The sequence below is a fragment of the Adiantum capillus-veneris genome, chromosome 4 (genome assembly GCF_014529385.1).
Source record: "Adiantum capillus-veneris isolate H3 chromosome 4, ASM1452938v2, whole genome shotgun sequence".
NCBI lineage: Eukaryota > Viridiplantae > Streptophyta > Polypodiopsida > Polypodiales > Pteridaceae > Adiantum > Adiantum capillus-veneris.
The window spans coordinates 47,493,060-47,513,210 of record NC_140934.1 but is presented as its reverse complement, the minus strand read 5'-3'; the positions used below and the strand labels follow the sequence as shown (position 1 = coordinate 47,513,210).

At 44.7% G+C, this 20,151-nt stretch overlaps 1 protein-coding gene across 1 annotated transcript in view; it reads left to right on the top strand.

The window, feature by feature from the left end:
* The window catches only part of IBR5 (indole-3-butyric acid response 5), a 35,893-nt gene that overhangs the window by 8,113 nt on the left and 7,629 nt on the right, over positions 1-20,151 (top strand). The window contains exons 2-4 of the mRNA XM_086510436.1: positions 4,058-4,157; positions 5,440-5,497; positions 5,576-5,682. Coding sequence (XP_086366562.1) covers positions 4,058-4,157; positions 5,440-5,497; positions 5,576-5,682 — 265 coding nt within the window. The remainder of the gene's footprint in view (positions 1-4,057; positions 4,158-5,439; positions 5,498-5,575; positions 5,683-20,151) is intronic.

The following is a 20,151-nucleotide window of genomic DNA, read 5'->3' as shown; positions in this document are numbered from 1 at the left end:
CTGTATCCCTCTCCCCTTTGTTGTGTCTTGAAAGTACAGGTAAAGTGGGCGACAAATTAAATGGGTGAAAGCAAATAAGGTTTAAGTCTAAAGTCTACCGCCCTTTTTGAAAGTACAGGCCGGTTTCATGGTTCCATCTCCGGGATTAAATCACTTTTTCCCATAGAAGTGAGCCTTGGTCAGTTTGGGCTTGAAGACAAAGGGGATCATAACCAGACACAGGGAATTGCAGTTATGGCTGACAAACCAGATGATGTGACTGAAGAGGTTTCCTCTTCGCAGGGTCAACAGACACATGAAGTGGGTGAGTCTTCAAGACCACCACAGACGGATGATGATATATTCAGGACCCAGTTGGCTACTGCTGTGGCTATGTTCACACAAGTAATGCAGAACCCGAGGTTCTTAGCCTTTCTGCAACCTCCTCTTCCGTCTCAGCAAGTTGGGTCATTGGATCATATTCAAAAGCCTGTTAAGGCTCGAGCATAGGTGATTCATACTGCAGAGTCAATGGAAACACCTGTACACTTGACGGAGAACATGCAGTCTCCACAACCTGTGCCTAAGGTGCAAGAACAGGTGGCTGAGATGCCAGTCTTTCAAGCTGTACCAGTTCAGCCAGCCACTTTTCAGCAGCCTATAGCTGGTTCTAGTGGGCAGGGAAGCAACCTACAGGCTATGCAACAGGTCTTCCCACCACCTTCAATACACCCTGGCTATTTTGGAGGTGGATCGGTATTCCAGAGCATGACTGGTCATGCACCTGGAAATCAGTTTCACACGCCAGGAACAGTGTTCAGGGGTGCTCAAACGATGATGCCTAACCCCATGTATGGTGTCACGGGCATGCTACCAGGGTTTCAAAGCACTCAGGGCCAATTTGGGATGCCACAGGCAAATTTTGGTATGGCTGGAATTACAAATCAGCAGCCAAATATGGCATTTCCAAGTCAACTTAATTGCGGTCAGGGAACACAAATGAACCCTAACAGTGTTCCCATGTTTCAGTCACTTCCATATGACAATTTAACGCCGCTGGAGAGGCCAACTCCGTACAAAGAAGGTGGCTTTACAGGGTTTGATGACAGGAAGAAGGCTCTCTCATTCCTCCAGTAGTTTGACAAGGCCTATGCCGGGGGAAACTTTACAGAGGCTTCAAAGGTCCGCAAGGCAGCCACTTTCTTGACAGGGAATGCGGGACAATGGTGGACAACTTTATTGCTGCAAGGGCAAGCTCCGTCCACATGGATTTACTTCAAGCAGATTTTTGCAGCAGCATGGTTATCTGATGACTTTGAAGCAGATGTCATGACAGAATGGCACCAGCTTAATGCTGCCACTTGCAAGAATCTCAATGACTACAATCGGAAGTTTTGGAAAGCTCTACTTCCAGTAACTTCCTATAGGTTTGTGCCATTGACAGAACAAATTGAAAAATACTGTTGTGGCCTACTCAAAGGATTGAGAAAGTACTGCACGAAGACCAAAGTCACTACTACTTTGACGCAGCTCATCGAGGTAGCAAACACTAGCCAAGAAAAATTCAGCGAAGAAGTATGTTCCCAAGGAGGTTCCTAAAGTGACTCAGGAGCCAGCCAACGCAAGGAAAGACAAAGCTACGGCTGAATCAGAAAAGGGACCAACGAAGAAATGGAAAAGACGTTTTCCTCGCAAGTCGGAAGAGCAAAAGAAGGTCCTGAGGTCATAGAACAAATGCTTCGTCTGTGAGCAGCCTGGCCACATTGCTTACAATTGTCCTACAAAGAAAAGGCCAGCTGATTCTGAAGATAAGAAGCCTGGAGGACAAGAAAGGAAAGAAGCCCATGGCTGGTCTAGTGCCAGATATGGTGGGCGATAAGCCAAATTCAGATGCAAGTGAGCTTTGCAGAGCATGGGGAAAGGTCAGGGATCAAACAATGCTTATCTTCTTTGATCCAGGTGCCAAAGCCAACTTCATTTCCCCAGAATTAGCTTCAAAGTTGGGAATCAGACCTGAAGAGATGGGGTATACAGCAGAGGCAAGTTTGGCATGTCCTGGCCATACAGAGGCTGTGACACCCATCATCGGAAAGTTGCGCCTACATATCCAGTCCCATGTAGATGCTGAAGAATTTTACATCATGCCACTGGACGGATGTGATGTGTTGTTAGGTATTCCTTGGTTATTTCGTGTACAGGGAATCATGGATGCCTACAACAAAAAGATCACTGTACAGAGCAGGGGAAAGACTCACATTTTGGATGTAAAGCTTAAAGGGGAGTCTATTCCCAATGTATCAGCTTCTGCTATTACAGAAGACCTCAACATGGCCCATAAGCTCATGAATAGTGCCTCGACAGAGTGTTCCTGTGGCGGTGATGGTATTCCCAAGACATAGCAATCGCACAGGACCTCCAAGGTTATCAACTCGAGAAGAGACACCTGCTGAGAGATGTCCAAAGAGTGCAAGTTGTAAACTGCTAGGGTTTTCGTGGCAAGCATTTGAAGTTACCCCACTTTTCCAGAAGCTGCAATCCGAAGGAAGATGTCTTAAAAGCATGCAAAAAGTTTCTTGAAAGCTTGCCAAGTCCTTGGAGTGTCCGGCTTGGTAGCTATCGAAATCCACGACTGCATGGCAATGCCTCTGAGAAAAGTGGTGACTAAAAATTTGATCCTTCTTGTGCAAGTGATCTTAAATTCCTCTGAGAAAAGCGGTGACTAAAAATTTGATCCTTCTTGTGCAAGTGATCTTAAATTCCTCATGGCTTATGCCCTATAAGAAAGAGCGATGAAGACGGGAGCGCGCCTAATGCGCGATGGAGTAAGGGTGGGAGTGGCTAATAAGTCAAGAGATGGGGCACAGAGATTCTTTAACAAGATGCGCCACCGTGCTCTGTCTGCTCTTTGGTAGGACCGGTATGCTTTCAGAAGCTCTGATACCACTGTCACAGGTACAGGCACCACGTGCCAACGGAAAAGAACAGATTGAACAACTTTAAGCACTTCAAATGACAATTGAACTGAAAGAGATGCAAACACACGAGATGGGGAGTGGCGGAGTTCCACCCCAAGAGAGCACTGGCCCCAAACCTTGGCGCTCCTTTCGGTATTTCTTTATATTGCTTGAACTCAGTACAATGCCGGTATTCCACGCTATGCACCTTCTCCTAGAAGCGTGCTGAAACTTTTCACAGATTACCAAGGGCTGTCATGTGCTTCAATACGTGATGCTTGAGTACATAGAGACCTCTTGCTTTGTATCAATTCCCCTCCTTATGAAGCAAACGCTGCCGGTTTTCTATTGCCTTAGCCTTGATTAGCAATCAAGGTTCTATTGTTGCAGGCTACACGACTATTGTGTTGATGCTATTGTTTCGCTCTTTTAACAATGCTGTTACAGTGGATCCTTGACTTGTGTGTGTGTCTCGTTGGCTGCAATGTCAACAAGGTTCACTTGACTGCTTGAGCCTTGTTGGCTCTACTCTGTAGGCTCCAAATAGAGGTTTAATAGCTCGAAAATTACTAAGCGACTAAATATAACTTAGAAAGCATTGATAATGTATAATTATTCATGAGATAAGATTTTGTCAACTAGGGAATAGGGCTTTGATACCAGTTTGAGCAACTTGATCTAGCCTTCAGGACTCCAAAACTCTTAAGCTATTAGGGACCTCCTTTCTAATGTATTAGTATCTGACTATGCCACAGTCATTTATGCAAAGCGAGCTACTCTTTGGTAAAAATTATTCTAATGGTCCCAATGGACATTCAAGTCTTACAAAGGCTTACAAGGTTGCTAGCCTAAGATCTTGTAGGCTTTCCTAGACTTATCTTGGCTTTGGGGTGGGATGTCCACATAGCACATAAAGCTGGTCTGCATTTGACAGGTACTTACTCGTGGTATTCAAAATAATTTTTTGCTGCTGTCTGGGCTAACTTTTAGACATTGTGTTTTGTCTGTGCTAACTTTGGGAGATAATCTGTTTTTTTTTGTTTTTTGTTTATTAAAGTTTTTTGGTAGTCATTAAGTCATTTTCGAGCTTTAATTGCTAAAAATTTGGAATCCTTGTGATGCAGACTGTGCCAACATGCCAAAACTTGTACAAAAATTCGTTCACATACAAAACAATAAAAGAGGATCAAACACTACCTTTTGATGATTGCTCTGAATTCATTGGTGAGTTCAAACATTTTGTGTTGCATTTCTTGAGGCGGAAGCATATTTAGGAATTCTCAACAAGCCCTGCGTGACTAAAAATGATTTGGCGGTGACAATGGCACATCGCTATAAGCGTGTCAAGCATTTCTTTTCACAAGAGGAGCAGCTCCTTGCTTGTTAAAGAGAGCTTTTTTTGTTCCCCATTTATTCATATCACACGTCACTTGGTGTAGTATGTGGAATGGCATCTTGCATGCAAGCTGATGGTGGGAGTAGACTAAATTTACTTCAATTTTTCAGGAATAGCTTGATACTTATTGTTGTGTTTTTCTTGTTCAGCCTAGTACTCTATGAGGTTGCTCAGTGTAGGGTCATAAATGCTTAAAGCAAAATGAATCAGTGAATCCGTCAGAACCGTGACAATGACTGGACTTTATATGGCTATGGGAAGGATCACGTGCAAGGGAGCACCTATAGGTGTGAGTCCCCTTAGAGCACTTTTTTGAGCTGTTTCTTGTGCTCAATCTCGGAGGCAGCTCTTTGCCTTACTTCTCAATGGAGTTGCTATGTTTCGTTTTCAAGGGTTGAATTGATTAGGGGAACTTAATGCAATAGTAACAGGGAGCCTTGTGGGCTTGTATAAACGAGACCGTATTTCATACGGTCTCATTTATGTAAACTTTTGTCAGCTCTCTTTGTTGTTTTGTACATTTAGTTATTGTCTCTTGGCAAACCGGCCTTTATCATGGTTGAGTTTGCCCATCACCTCCAGATTTTGGTAGGCACTCAGTTTGCTGGTTTTATTAAGTCTATTCACCAATTAGGAATGGGCGTGAGGATGTATGGATCATGAAGTGATAATTATTTAATTCTAGAGAAAAGAGCAGCAAGAATAAATGAGAGAATCTTACTAAACAAAACTATGTACAAAATAAATCATTCACAACAAGGACAAGCCAGTATCTATGATCCAAGAAAATTTTACGAAAAAGAATTCCTATTTCTTAAGATGAGCTATGGACCAAGACTAGAGTGTACAGACCTGGAACGAAGCAACACACAACCAAATAAAACACAAGTTTGCTTGAAAACTTGACATGTAACTTCAACTCCACTGACTGTGAGAAAGATCATTTTTTGACCTTGTGAAGGTGTATATGTGTTCTTATGAGTCAAAGTCAGACCATAAATTGAGTCAAAGTCGAAGTCAATCTGTAGGGCCTTAGAGAAATTGATTTATTTAAAAATCCAATGCAATGAACACCATTTTCTCACTGTTCTTTTTGGTGATCTGCTGCAGAGCAAAGTAGAACAGAAAATGCACGAGTTTTGGTTCATTGCATGTCTGGGCAAAACAGGTACATGACCAGTGAAGATTATAAGGGGGTTAATGCAGTTCTTTTATGCTGCTTCTATTTACGGAAGGTATTGCGTAGGTCTCCAGCAGTTGTAATAGCTTACTTGATGCGGTATAAGAAATGGAGGCTTGCTGAAAGCTATCAATGGGTCAAAAATAGAAGGCCATCTATCAATCTCTCTTCAGGTACATTGTCATCTGGCTCCAAGAAGTGCATGTAAACCATGAGAGATTAAGGATTTATTTTGTATTTAAATGCCCCCATGTAATGAGGGTTTTGAGATTGCTTTCAGCTTCCAAAGGATGGGCAGAACGGACAAAATTAAGTCACTGCAAAGACAGCAACAAAACGTGACGCCATTCAAAAAATGGTGCTTTAACTTGTGTAATATATGTACATACATACATGTCAAAGCACAGAGTAGGACCACTTCACTTGGCTGATGAGAGGTCAAACTTGCAGATATTTGGGTTTTCATGCTGGCATTTATTGAGCAACAGTTTGAGCCAATCTTACAATCTATTAGAAGGAAGCTTTGCCATTCGTCCTCTATGCATTTATCTTTGATTGGTAGAGCTTTGATGGTAAATCAGATTCTTCTTGCCACACCTTGGTGTACTAGCTCTTGCTTGACTCTACATCCTAGAGTTATGTCACGGTTGTGGCGCTTGGTGCGCAATTTTCCGTGGAGTGGCTCATATGACTCTAGATACATGCCACCTAGAGGTTAGTGGCGCACTGTTATTATGACTTGAGGGGTAGGAGGTTTGGACATTATTCATGATTATTGATCCAGAGATGCACAGTGGTGCATTTCTTGCCAAGCTCATAGTCCAAGGTTTGTTTCCTGGGGCCGAGCCTTGGAAGCAATCTCTATTCTCATGCGGTTCCTCGATTTGGGTCTATAGACAATGATGGATCTTGGCGCACAACTATTCGTTTCATTTTTACTAATGCCCCCTTGGACATGTCTCATAGGTCACCTTTTATGCAACGGGCCTACTTCGTAAACAATTTTGTACTCACCTTACAAATCTGCATCAATTGTTAAGTATGGAGCCTGATTTACCCTTTGTAAATTTTTGTATTAAAAACGCACATTTGTAAGGCCCCCGTTATGAGGAGAAGCCATCGTGTGTGAAGAGACGAAAAATCACTGGTCGGAAACCAAAATTTTTGTTGGAATATTCCTTTATGTCGGAATATTATGGTTGGATGGCGGCCAAAAAGTGGTTGGAAAACGGCCGATTGGTTGACCGGCGGCTGGGAGTCGATGGCCGGTGGGCGGTGGCCGAATTCAATGGCCGGTGGTTGATTTCAAGATGGACTTGTCTTCTCAAGGGCGGCCACACATGGGCGCATTGGAGAGTCCAAGTCGGACTTGTCAACACAAGGGCGGCTACACGGTTGCCGCTGCCTCTCATGAGAGAGGGCAACCCTTTTGGCCTATAAAAGGAGGCCTCTTCTACACACAAAAATGGATTGTGAAGCATTGTGGTGCATTGTGAAGTTGATGTGAGGTGGTGAGAGTGAAGCAAGGCGGGAGCTCCAAAAGAGTATAATCCCTTTGTAATCTACTTCTTGTTTTGAAGTACTAAATCCATTGAGTGGTTGCTTTCCTGTGGACGTAGCCACATTGGGTGAACCACGTATATCGTGTGTGCTCTCTCTCTCTCTCTCTCTCTACTCTATAATCTCTCCTGTGTGAAAACTATCTCTCTCCATTAAGTAAACTATTCAATTATCTACTTAGCTACGACATATTTCCTAACAACTGGTATCAGAGCAAGGTTTGTACGTAGCTCAAGTCATAGTTACCCGGAATGCGGAACGGGAACGGCGATGGAGACCTCCGTGGAACGGGGGAACGGTCAGGGGTCCGAAACGGGAACGGCACGGAACGGGAGGCATAAAAAACACCCAAATAATGCAATTTTTAGCTCTTCATGTTTGAAATTTGAATACAAGTAGTATTAGAGTCCTTTGATTCTAATACTCACAAAAAACTCGATTTGAAGACCCCTAGGCCATGGATGATGCGAGAGAGAGAGGGAGAGGGAGAGACTCGAGAGGGAGGGAGAGAGAGAGAGAGCTGGAGAGAGAGAGAGGGGGTGAGAGATTAAGAGTGAGAGGGAGAGACTCAAGAGAGAGAGAGAGAGAGCTTGAGAGAGTGAGAGAGAGAGAGCTTGAGACTCGAGAGTCGAGAGAGCTTAAGGCTTAAGCCTTAATCCTTGAGGGCATGTGGATTTGCTTGAGAAGGGAATGGGTGTGAGGGGGTGCATTTTAAGTCCTTCACACTTTAAAAAACACCTAATGTTCACTACAAATATGCAAAAAACTGCCCATTTCTCCCCATTTTTGAGAGTGCCAAAGTCTGTATATTGGGCATGTATGAGTTCCCTAGGGTATTGTCGTATATGCAAAGCAGATGTCCGCTTTTCGTAGAAGGGGATGTATGCTTGAGAGGTTTTTACAAAAGATTGGGGTTGTCAATCGGTTTTTTGAATTGCATAAATGTGGGTGTGTGCATGCCAGATATTGGACAAGAGTGTGTGTCGGTCGATTTTGAGGTGCATTCATAGGAGGTATATGGTGTTCTAAGGGGTTATGGATAGAAGCTATATCATGTTATGCTTTGCGATCGTGTATGTGTAGTTGGGGTTGGTCGGATATGGGCAGAGGCACCAATTGCTAGCAAATTGGGTAGCTAGGTGTGTGCTAAATAGGGGATAGGGATGCTATGGAATCACTGGGTTATAGAGAGGCATGATGATTGTGTGTCTGGGTGTGTTTTCCCTGAGCCTCATCATCTCTTGGCGATCGTGCTAGGGAACGGGTGTTTTTTGTGTTGAAAATCTTCCAGATAAGTCATCGAAGGCAATGCAGAGATACTTTCAGTTGTTCTAAAGCCTTAGAGCTGCCAAGTGGATGCAAATGGCGCACTCCAAGATCAACAGTTGGTTTAGCGGAGCGCCAGGGCAGAGAATTCAACCGTGGATATGGCTTGTGGAGCTAGAAATGGAGGAGTTGCAGATCTACGAGGACCGACAGATGGCCAACTACGCTTGGCAAGGACTTAGCGGAGCTGCATGGAGAGTCTACTGCAACCTTTCAGCAGCGGAGCAAAAGAGCTGGTATCAGATAAAGCTAGCGCTTCTTATGGCCTTTTGTGAAGATCAAAAGAGGTTTATGGGATTAGCAGCCGCAGCAGAGGCAGTCTCTGATGATGGAGAGTCATCAACATCTACTGATAGCGGATATATGGGCGAATCTGAGGACAATGGGAGTAGCCGAAGCCTAGATAGTGTCGAAGATCAGTACTCGATGGAGTGCATCCCGTAGTAGAGCAAAATAGTGAAGAAGAGGGTCTTTGTCTAAATGATGTATTCAGTTCAGTGGAAGATTTCCAAGAGGTATCAAAAGCCGGTTTGCCAAAGCAAGAGGGTGGGCAGCCTGACCATGATCTGCAGCATGTGGTGCATCAGATTCCAGAGTCGGGGTGTGACCGTGGAGGGGTGTCTTCGGTAGCAGACTCTATAGGAACTGGTAGAGATGCAGCCTTGGAGTGCAGGCCATCATGTGTCAAGGACCAGGAAATTTTCCCTCTGCGTAATGGTGATGCCGACTCGGAGTCTGAGAAGGTATGGGCTGAATTCATGTCTTGCTTGGTTAATGATGTGACGAGTGAGCAAGTGCACTCAGAAGAGGTAGTAGTGGTTTGCCAGTTGATAGAGGCTTTGCCAGAGCAAGGGGTTGGGCAATTATCCGCTACCGAGGAGCAGGTGGTAATAGAGCTTGAGTGTAGCAGATGAAGTCTCAGATCTTTGCTGAAGAGAATGAAGTGTTAGCACATGAGTCTGTAAATGAGGGCTTGGTTGGTCCTTTTGCCAGATTGGAGGCTTTGGATATATTGGATAACAGAGAGGACATGGATGTAGATGATGAATGGGGTTTTGAGGACCGGATGTTTCGATTGACCCCTCTCAACAGGTCTATGTCAACAAGGCTCTTGACATGATCAAAGCCATGAGATTGCTGAACAGTGTTCGTGAGTCAGAAGAGCAAGAAATGCAGCAGTCAATGCTAGAAGAAACCTCTCTCAACACTCATAAAGCAGATGAAGTCAATCAAGGAGATGCGTCTCTCACACAGGGCATCTGCTCTCATGTCGGTGGCAATTTTGAATGGTCTTATGATGGTGTGGTAACTACATGTCCCAAGCCTCAGGTGGAGAGTATGGCTTGTATGCACACCTTGTCCGTATGCTCATGTTCTTGTGCCAAGGCTTTATGTTCAAGATACAAGCCTCAAGAGGGTGCCCAGTTTGTTTGGGATCCAAGCAGAAATCTGTCTTCAAGTAGGGAGGCTGAGAGCCTTCCCTTCGATGCAGGTGGGATTCCAGTTCGAGTATCCAGTAGGAGGAGGCAGTAGAGGCAGTTGGTATCAAAGCAGCCTACAATGTATATATGGTCTTTTTTTCATGTTTTTACAGCTCTCAAGCATATTGTACAGGTTTCTTGGCGGCATGTGCTCATAGTTCTCTAGTGAAGCTTGAGTTGAGCATCAATGCTCAACTAAGGGGTTGGGCAAAGATGATGGTTTCCGATTCCAGATTTTCTTTAGAGAGTGCATCCAAGAACAGGACAACCCCATGGTTGGCGGCTTCCGTAATGACTCTCCAAGTGCTAAAGCGGGTTTGAGGTGTATTTGAGTGACAACTTCAGAATGTTGAGCTCATTGGGACCGGTCCGTGCTAAGATCAACCTATTTCGAAGCTTAAAAGCTAACCGTCATGCAAGACAATCTCCAACTAGTAAGACAAACAGGCATCGGAGCATGTATATGTCACATCTTTGTGCGAGCTTTTGAAGATAGAATCCCAAAGGCTACTTTATTGGGGATTGAGTCCTCCTACTTTGGAATCAAAAGTTGCCTTGTGGCATGGAGAATCACCATAACAATATTGGCTAACCCTTGATGGTCGGGACGAAGGTTCAAGTCAAAGTCATCACTCTCTATGTACCCTTGAGGAGAGGGCTGAAATTATGGGAGCTGAGAAGGTTTTGTAGAACAAGGCCTTGATCTATTAAAGCTGTCAACGTTTCCAGCGGTCAAATTGAGCAGGCGAGCCATGCTCCGGCCACATGAAGCAAGGAAGGCTCGAGGTCGAGGTAATCATGGGCATGGGAGAAGGCTCTCGAGGCCTGCACGAGCTTGCCTAGAAAAGGAGTTGCACTAGAGCAAGGGGGGACCATCTCAGGGCGAGCTGCAGAGGGACGCCAGACTTGGCACATGAATCGAAGAAGGGGGTGGCGGTGGACCATCGAGCTACAGGCCAAGCTCTGAAGCGAGTTCACAAGGAGCAGCAAGAGGCTACTATCCTGAGCAATTATGGAGGGAGCACCGTATAGAGAGGCCGGATACGAGGTGCAAGCAGGAAGGAGAGCCGTGAGAAAAGGCAGGACATGGGATTTTGTTGCAAGTAGGGGTCCACGAGGGCGGAAACCAGGCCTGCCGTAGCACATGAGAAGGCCTCTAAATCCAAGCACGAGAAGGAGAAATCTTTGCAAGGTGGTGGAGCAGAGTTCTCGGAGGAGTATCGATCACTTCACGCTCTCTAATTGCGGCCAATCGGATCTCCATAATTATAATCTTTAAACCCCAGTGTTTGCTTAAAAATACTGTCCGTTTTTCTCCTTCTCTCATGTTTATGAATGCCAAAGCTTGTATATTTTGCATGTATGAGTTCCCTAGGGTATTGTCATATATGCAAAGCAGATGTCCGCTTCCCGTATGCTAGAGAGGTTTTTACAAAAGATTGGGGTGTCAATCGGTTTTTTGAATTGCATAAATGTGGGTGTTGTGCATGCTAGATATTGGACAAGAGTGTGTGTTGGTCGATTTTTGAGGTGCATTTATAGGAGGTATATGGTATTCACGAGTTTACCCCTTACATATCAAAATGATTTATGGGAATTTTGGGGGTTGTGGTGTGTCAAGAAGTGATGATGTTGTGGGTGTTCTCCTAAGCGAGGAAATGCGAAGGAGAAGCATAGGAGAATCATCAAGTGCTACACTGTCAGTGGAACAAGAGGAAGGCCTAAGGAGAGGTTCAAAAACCGAAAGGGTCGTGATCGCTCAAGGTGGAGCAAGTCACACACAAAGTCAGTTCTCGAATGTTGGAAGTGCGGCAAGAAGGGCCACGTCAAGAAGGATTGCCGGTCCAAGAAGGAGTCGGAGTCTCAAGACAACAAGCCAACATTGGAGGCCAATGTGGCATGTAAAGTAGAGCAAGATGCTCTAATTCTCTCATTAGACAATGTGTCTAATTCCTGGATAATAGATTCCGGGGCTTCATTCCATGCGACACCACACAAGCAACATTTCCAAGATTACACCAAAGGTAATTTTGGGTATGTATATTTGGGAGATGATGAAGCTTGTGAAATTGTCGGCAAAGGTACAGTTTGTGTTGAAACTGCTAACGGAAATGAATGGAAGCTTAATGATGTTAGACATGTTTCTTCTCTTCGCAAGAATTTGATCTTTACAGGACAATTGGATGATGACGGTCATAACATTGCATTCGGAAACAAACGGTGGAAGATCTCGTGGTGGTTGCCAAAGAAGAAAAGGTTGGTACACTTTACTTGTGTACTCTCAGCTCGCAATCTTCAGCTTGTGCAACAACTACAGAAGTTGACAGTGCGGTGTGGCACTACCGGCTTAGGCATATGAGTGCCAAAGGAATGCAAATCCTTCAAACAAAGAAGCATCTACCATGTTTGAAAGAAGTGGACTGAGAGGTCTGTGAAGATTGTACTTATGATAAACAAAAGAGGGTAAAATTTCTAAAATCAAGAAATGAAAGAAAAATTAAAAAACTTGAGCTTGTTCATTCTGATGTTTGGGGTCCTGCAAGTACACCATCCCTTGGTGGTTCATTGTACTATGTAACATTCATAGACGATGAAACTAGAAAAACATGGGTTTATGTCATGAAGAATAAATCCAATATGTTTTTTATATTTCAAAAGTGGAAAGCCTTTGTGGAGAATGAAGTAGGTACCAATGTCAAATGTCTCAGATTCGACAATGGAGGCGAATATTGTAGCCAAGCTTTTGTGCTAGCAATGGCATTCGGAGGCAAAGGACAACCCCAAGGACACCTCAACAAAATGGAATTTCCGAAAGGATGAACAGAATAATCATGGAGCGAGCACGAAGCATGCGGCTACATGTAGGCTTACCGCTTGAGCTTTGGGTAGAAGCAGTAGGTACGTCTGTGTACTTGATCAACCGGTCACCCTTAACAACATTGGATAAGGGAGTTCTAGAGGAGGCATGGGCAAGTAAACCGGTGAATTATTCATTCCTCAAAGTGTTTGGGTGTGAGGCTTTCTCGCACATAGATAGAAGCCTAAGATCAAAGCTAGATACAAAGTCCAAAAAGTGTTTCTTCATTGGATATGGAGAAGGTGACTTTGGGTGTTGCCTATGGAATCCTGAAGATGGTAAAATCTTTAGAAGTAGGGATGTAATTTTCAATGAGTAAAATATGTATAAAGCTCACTTGGAAAGAAAACAAACAGGTGATGAGTATATGGAGCTTGAGGACGGCGAAGACTCAAGGAGTGCAAACGGTGACAACGTACAACAATGTCAACCAAATGAGGAGCCTCAACCTATTTCCGAAAGATCCACAAGAGCAAGTAGACCTCCAAATAGGTTTATTCCTTCCTTCAATCATCTCTTGATCTCAGATTCTGGAGAGCCAGAATCATACAAAGAAGCTATGCATCACGAATCCAAAGAAGAATGGATGAAGAGCATGCAAGTGGTGATGGACTCATTGCATCGCAACCAAACATGGGAGTTGGTTGAGTTGCCTAAAGGTAAGCGGGCACTGCAGAACAAATGGGTGTATAAGCTGAAGGAAGAAGGTGGAAAGAAAAGGTATAAGTCTAGGGTTGTAGTAAAAGGGTTTTCTCAAAAGAAAGGTATCGACTTCAATGAAATATTTTCTCTTGTTGTAAAGATGAACTCAATTACGCTTGTCTTAAGCTTTGTGGCTGCTGTAACAAATTGCTGACGTGTCAAAGCCTAAATAATGGAGCCAACTTACAGATGCCGGCCGAGGGGCCTAAACCCTAAGAAGAGCAAGTAACAGAAGAAGTCCTACCAACTTATGGGGACCCCGTCCGATGGGGCCCCAAGTGACATAAAGATTAAAATAAAGCAGGATCCGCAGCTGATGACGTGGTAGTTCCTGAAAATTGCTGTGACAAGACAAACACCAAGTGCCAATAAAAAAGAACAGACTAAATAGACTATTAGCACTTCATTAACAACTGAACTGAGAGAGAGAGAGAGACAACACGTGACACGGGGTGGTGGAATTCCACCCCAGAGAGTATTGGCCCCAAACCTTGGCGTCCCTTTCGGTATTTCTTTATATTGCATCGACACAGTACAAGCTGGTACTCGAGACTCTGCACCTTCGCCAGGAAGCATGCCGGAGAATGAGCCCTGATCTCATATTTAAAGGCTTTAGGCCCTAAAAGTAGTTTAAAGTAAAAAGCCTTCAAATTCAAAGCATCTGGTCCAAAAGCGAAGCCAAACAGTTGCCAGCGCAATTTACGGAAATCCGTACAGCCTGCCACGTCATCAGCTAGCGCAAAACGCGAAATTCCGTACAACCTGCCACGTCATCATGCCAACGCAATTTTTGGAAATTTGCCACATCATTTGTTTTTCCTGTGTGTGTGCGGGTCCTGCTTTATTTAAATCGTTTATGTCACTTGGGGCCCCATCGGATGGGGTCCCCATAAGTTGATAGGACTTCTTCTGTACTTGCTCTCCTTAGGGTTTAGGCCCCTCGATCGGCATATGTAAGTTGGCTCCATTCTTTAGGCTTTGACACGTCAACAGTTTGTTATAATTGTGTTGACATAATGATGTGACAGGCTGTACGAATTTCCGCGTTTTGCGTTGATTGATGACGTGGCAGTTGTACGGATTTCCGTAATTACATTGGTAGCTTTTTGGCATTGCTTTTGGACCAGTTTCTTTTAAGTTTGAAGGCTTTTTACTGTAAACTGCCTTTGGGGCCTAGGGCCTTTAAATATGAGGTTAGGGCTCATTCTCTTTCATGCTTCCTGGAGAAGGTGCAGAGTCTGGAGTACCGGCTTGTATTGTGTTGATGCAATATAAAGAATTACCGAAAGGGGCGCCAAGGTTTGGGGCCAGTACTCTCTGGGGTGGAATTCCACCACTCCGTGTCGCGTGTCGTCTCTCTCTCTCTCTCTCTCTCAGTTCAATTGTTATTGAAGTGCTAAAAATATGTTCAGTCTGTTCTTTTCTGTTGGCACGTGGTGCCCGTCTTGTGACAGTGGTATCAGAGCATCAGGCGTGTGCTTTTTTGAAAGCATACCGGTCCTACAAAAGAGCAGACAGAGCTATTGGAATTTTATTTGAGGTATGTTCGTCTCCCAACCCGGACTTATTAGCCACTCCCACCCTCCCTTCATCGCGCATCGGGCATGCTCCCGTCTTCACGGCTCATGTCTTACAGGGCATAAGCCATTAAGATCACTTGCAAGAGAAGGATCCAATATTTGTGTCGAGCTGCTTTTTTCTCAAAGACAGTACCATGCAGATGTCTATAGCTACCAAGCCGCACACTTCCAAGGACTTGGCAAGCTTTCAAGAATTTTTTTTTTTCCGAAGTTATATGGTTTCTGATATCTTCCTTTGGAGTGCAACTTCTGGCAGAGTGGGGTATCCTGAAATGCTTACCATGGAAACCCTCGCAGATTATAACTTGAAATTTCTTGACATCTCTCAGTGGATGTCTCTTCATAATCAGGTGACCTTGGAGGTCCAGTGCGATTGCTATCTTGGGACTACCATCGCTGCCAAAGAAACACTGTTTATCCAAGAGCTGATGGACCATGTTGTGCTTGGCTACGACCCTATCGAATGAACCTAACCCTAAATTTTTGGTGTAAGTTTCAGGTTGGAAGTCAGTCAACTTTTTGAGCTCGACTGATGTCGAGATTGCATTTTAAGTTTGAAATCTGTTTGAGAACTTGTTTGGTGATCCTGTTTTGAATTTGTTTGAAATGGATGGTATCTGTTTTGAACCTGTCTTGGTGCCGATTTGAATTGTTTGACTCTGGTTTTAATACTGGTTTCAGTGATTGGTGATTTTGCTCTTGGGTGGAGTAGTGAGAAATAATGTTTGAGAATGCTTGTTCATACTCATGGCCCGGACCCTTGTGGTTATTTACGAGGGGAGTATTGAATGATTGAAAAGTGTTTTACTCATGGTCCGGACCCTTGTGGTTATTTACGGGGGGAGTATTGTTGTTGTTACTCATGGCCCGGACCTGCATGGTTATTTACGGGGGGAGTATTAAGAAGTCTGAGTAGTGGTTACTCTCAGCACCTCCAAATGACGCAGGTTGCGGTCTGGGGGGCGTTTGGTTGTAAAAGGCCTCTATATCTCATGGCCCGGACCTTTTTAGGTTATTTACGGGAGGAGTGATGACAGAGTCGTTGAATAGCTCATGGCCCGAACTTGGAGGCTGGATGGTTATTTGCGGGGGGAGTGTTCATCGGCGACTTTATGTTTCTATGTCTTGTGACATGCATATGTGAGCATTTGTGGATGAGATTGCTTGGGTATGTAATTTTAGTGCATCAAGACACCCATGAAAGATCAATGCGGTCTGGGTGTGATGGCTAATTTTACTACGTTGGAATACCAAGAGTTCTGATTTGGACGAAAGGGGAAGCTAAATCCTTGATCAAAAGAGTCGAAAGGAGAAGCTAACTCCTTAACAAAAAGAGCAAACTGATTGTCCCTCCGAATGTGTTGCTAATTGGACTATTTTCTTATTTTTAATGATTAAATCTCTTTTTTAGGATATTTTATTATGTGCACTAAGAACTGTTAAAAAGATTGTAGCTACAGGAACTGCCATCAGGAACGGACAACTTTGATGTGTCATTTGATGGGTGACGATAAACATCGCGAAGGAGTTTCCGTAAGTTCGGTGGAAAGGGCCGGGTTACGAATGCCTCTGATGCGTCACATGATGGGTGACGGGTGCATCAGTAAGGGGGCATCCCGTAGGCTAAGGAGGAAATCCGAACTGAGTAAGAAAGTACGTGTAAGAACGCAAGCACAAGAATAAAGATGGGTTCAATGAAGCTTTTTACGAAAAGCAGGAACAGTCGCGGGAGGACAGATGTTTTCCCGCGAGGAGTTTGTGTCTGCATTGCATCTGTGTCGTGTCCTGCACCCGGGGACGCTTGGAATGTGTTTGTGTAGCATTGCTTTCACTAACTAAGTGAGTTTTTAAAGTTTGAACAGGTTCACACTTTATTAAATGGCCGGTCACTTAAAGTGACCAGGCCTTTATTAATAAAATAAAGCAAGCCACTTATAAAAAGGCCAACGTTAAAAAAAAAAGCTACGCAGAGGGGAGGGGGCTGATTTGCGATCTCTCTCTCTCCTCTCTCTAGAAAGCGCCAAGCCCAGCGATCTCTCTCTCTCTCTCTCTCTCTCCTCTCTCTAGGAAGCGCCCAGCCTTGCTTTTTGCCTGCTATTCCCGTCGGGTGCTAGACCCTATAAAAGGGTAGCCAGCGTTTCAGTTTTCATAGGAGCCGGAAGCAGCAGGAAGTGCAAGCGCTGGGATTCTGGAGCAGAGACTGGCGACGGAATTTGCAAGTGCTCGCGTGACGACTTAGTACGGAGGTTGATTCCCCGAGCAAGGAGCGACAGGTATAAGGTGTTGATACGCATTGAGAATTGCTGCTTTGTGTGGTTTGTTTTGCAAGAATCTCCCGTCTCACGGGAAGGCCCTTCACGGGAAGTACGGCTTCACGTCTAAGTCCCTTACGGGAAAGTACGGCTTCGCGCCTAAGTCTCTCACGGGAAGGAACGGCCTTGTGCCCAAGCCCTTTACGGGAAAGCACGACCTTCGGGTCTAAGACTACAGAACGGAGGGGTTTCCTCGGGTTCTCGTGCTTGTATAAGAATTCTCCCTGAATAACAGAATACTCTTAACGGGGGGGGGGGGACCAGCCCATCTTCTGGTCCCCAATACTGTGTCGATCTTCTCCCTTCTCTCATGTTTTCAAAGAATTATAATTTTCAGATTTTCTAAGTGCTCGTGTACGCTCCCGTTTTGTGACAGTGGTATCAGAGCTCGGACTCCTCTCTTTCTCTGCAAAGAAGGAGGATTCCGGGAAGAACGGGAAGAACCATGTCGAGCCAAGGGAGAAGCGTTGAAGAGGAGCTTCAACAAGTGCAAGCTTAGCTTGCGGAGTTGCAACAAATTTTACTGTTGCCGGACGTCCAAAAGCTTTTGGATGGAATGAAGAAAACGAATGGAACTGATGCAGCCAAGCATCCAGACAACATTGTTGGCGTGAGACCACAGGATGCAAGAGAAGAAGCACGTGCCGAGGTGCACAAAGGATCTTCGGATCGGAATGAACAGCCTACTTCAAGGAAAGGCCAAGAAAAAGCGCTCTCTCTGCTAGACGAGAGCAAGGACATCTCTATCTCATCTCCATCTTACTCTCCTGATTATACTTCTACTTCTCGATCATCTCTCCAGAAGAAGGAAGCAGCTACTACCGCCACTACCATACATCAACCTTAAGATAAGCCTCGATTCAAGAAGCAAGGTCGCAAGTCTCAACATCGCATGAGAGTCTTCAAATCAGGCGACAAGGACATCAAGTTCGAAACCTACAACGGACGGAGAGACATCTCCAAAGCACTGTCCTTCATTAGACAGTTTGAAGTCGCCTTTACCAATGGGCACTTCACAGAAAAATCCAAATTACGCCATGTGGGGATGCACCTCAAGGAAATGGCAAGTAATTGGTGGTTAGCCAAGATTCTGGAAGGTTCTCAGGCCAGAACTTGGGAGAGCTTCAAATCTGAATTTTATGAACAATTTCTTCCGCCTGACTTCGAGCAGGACATACGGAAGGAATGGGACTGGCTTGCCCAGAAGGAACATGAAAGAGTAACGACTTATGTGGACAAGTATTGGTCGATTCTTTTGAAGGTCACTCCCTTCATGAAGATTGCTGACGAGGAAAAGAAAAGAAAGTTCGAAGCGGGTCTCCAACCACAGCTTCGAAAGAGTATGAAGGTGTATCCGCATGATACTCTTCAGAGGATGATGGAGTTAGCAATCATTGCTGAGGATTTGCATTCAACTGGGACGCACAGAAAGATGGAGCATAGCACTTACCGTGCAAGACAAAGAGGAGTCTACGATGACCAAGGGGGCCAAGGAAGAAAACGTCCTCCATCGAGGGACGATGATCATTCTAAGAAACCAGAGGGCACTGGCAAGCGAACTAAGTATCTTTCTCCTACTCAACTTCAAACTTTCAGAGAGGAAGGAAGATGCTTCTACTGTGGCGAGAAAGGACATATGAAACCGGACTGCCCGCTAAAGCAGCAACGGCAAGAAGAAGCCTCTACGAGGCAAGAGAAAGCAAGGAAGGAACCCGTACCACCAAGCTCGAACTCAATTCTAGATGTCCAAGGAAACACAGAAACAGAGAAAGGGAAGCGTCAACTTCTGAAGGGCTGGGGGTCTTTGAACAATCAGCGAGTACTAATTCTTTATGATCCAAGATCCACGGATAACTTCATCTCCCTGGATACTGCAGAACGTTTTTGCCTTACATCGGCTCAGCTTGGCACACCGGTTACATCCGGATCGGCATTCGAGGGGTTGACAACCAATGCAACTCCCGCGCAAGGAATTCTCAATCTTCGGATTGGCGAGTACAAGGACCGCGAATCATTTTTGATGGCACCTATCGAGGGATGTGATATCATCTTGGGTATGCCATGGCACTTTCACATGGCACCTATTCCCGATTATGTGGAAAAGACCCTCACTTTTGATCATGGGGGTAAGAAAATAAAGATTCAAGCTGATGCAGGAGATTGGCAGTTCCCAATTGTAAGCCATATCTCCATTAAGCAAGAAATGAAGAAGTGTGTTTCTGCTTACTTGATTTTTGCAAAGGATAAAACTAGTAGGGACTCTCTCTCTAGTCTGGAAATTAAGCGTCTTCAATTTATTGAAAAGTACAAGGATTGTTTCACGGAAACACTTCCTGATGAACTCCCTTCGGTACGCCCGGAAGATCACCGCATAGATCTCATACCGGGTAGCTCGCCTCCCAATCAACCCCCTTATCGGGTAAGCCTTGCTCAGTAAGAGGAAATTTTGACGCAAGTCAACGAGCTTCTAGAGAAAGGGTTAGTACGGCCAAGTGCTTCACCCTACTGCTCTCCAGTTCTACTGGTGCAGAAGAAAGATGGCACGTTTCGAATGTGCATAGACTATCGGTCTCTAAACAAGGTCACAATCAAGAATCAAGAATCGCTTTCCGATCCCTCGGATTGATGATATACTTGATAAGTTGCAGGGTGCAAGTGTCTTTAGTAGCATAGACTTAAAGAGTGGGTATCATCAGATACGGATCGCCCCTGAGGACGTCCATAAGACTGCTTTCCGCACAACCTTTAGACTATATGAATTCTTGGTAATGCCTTTCGGCTTGACCAATGCTCCTGCGACGTTCAATCGCATGATGGACCGCAT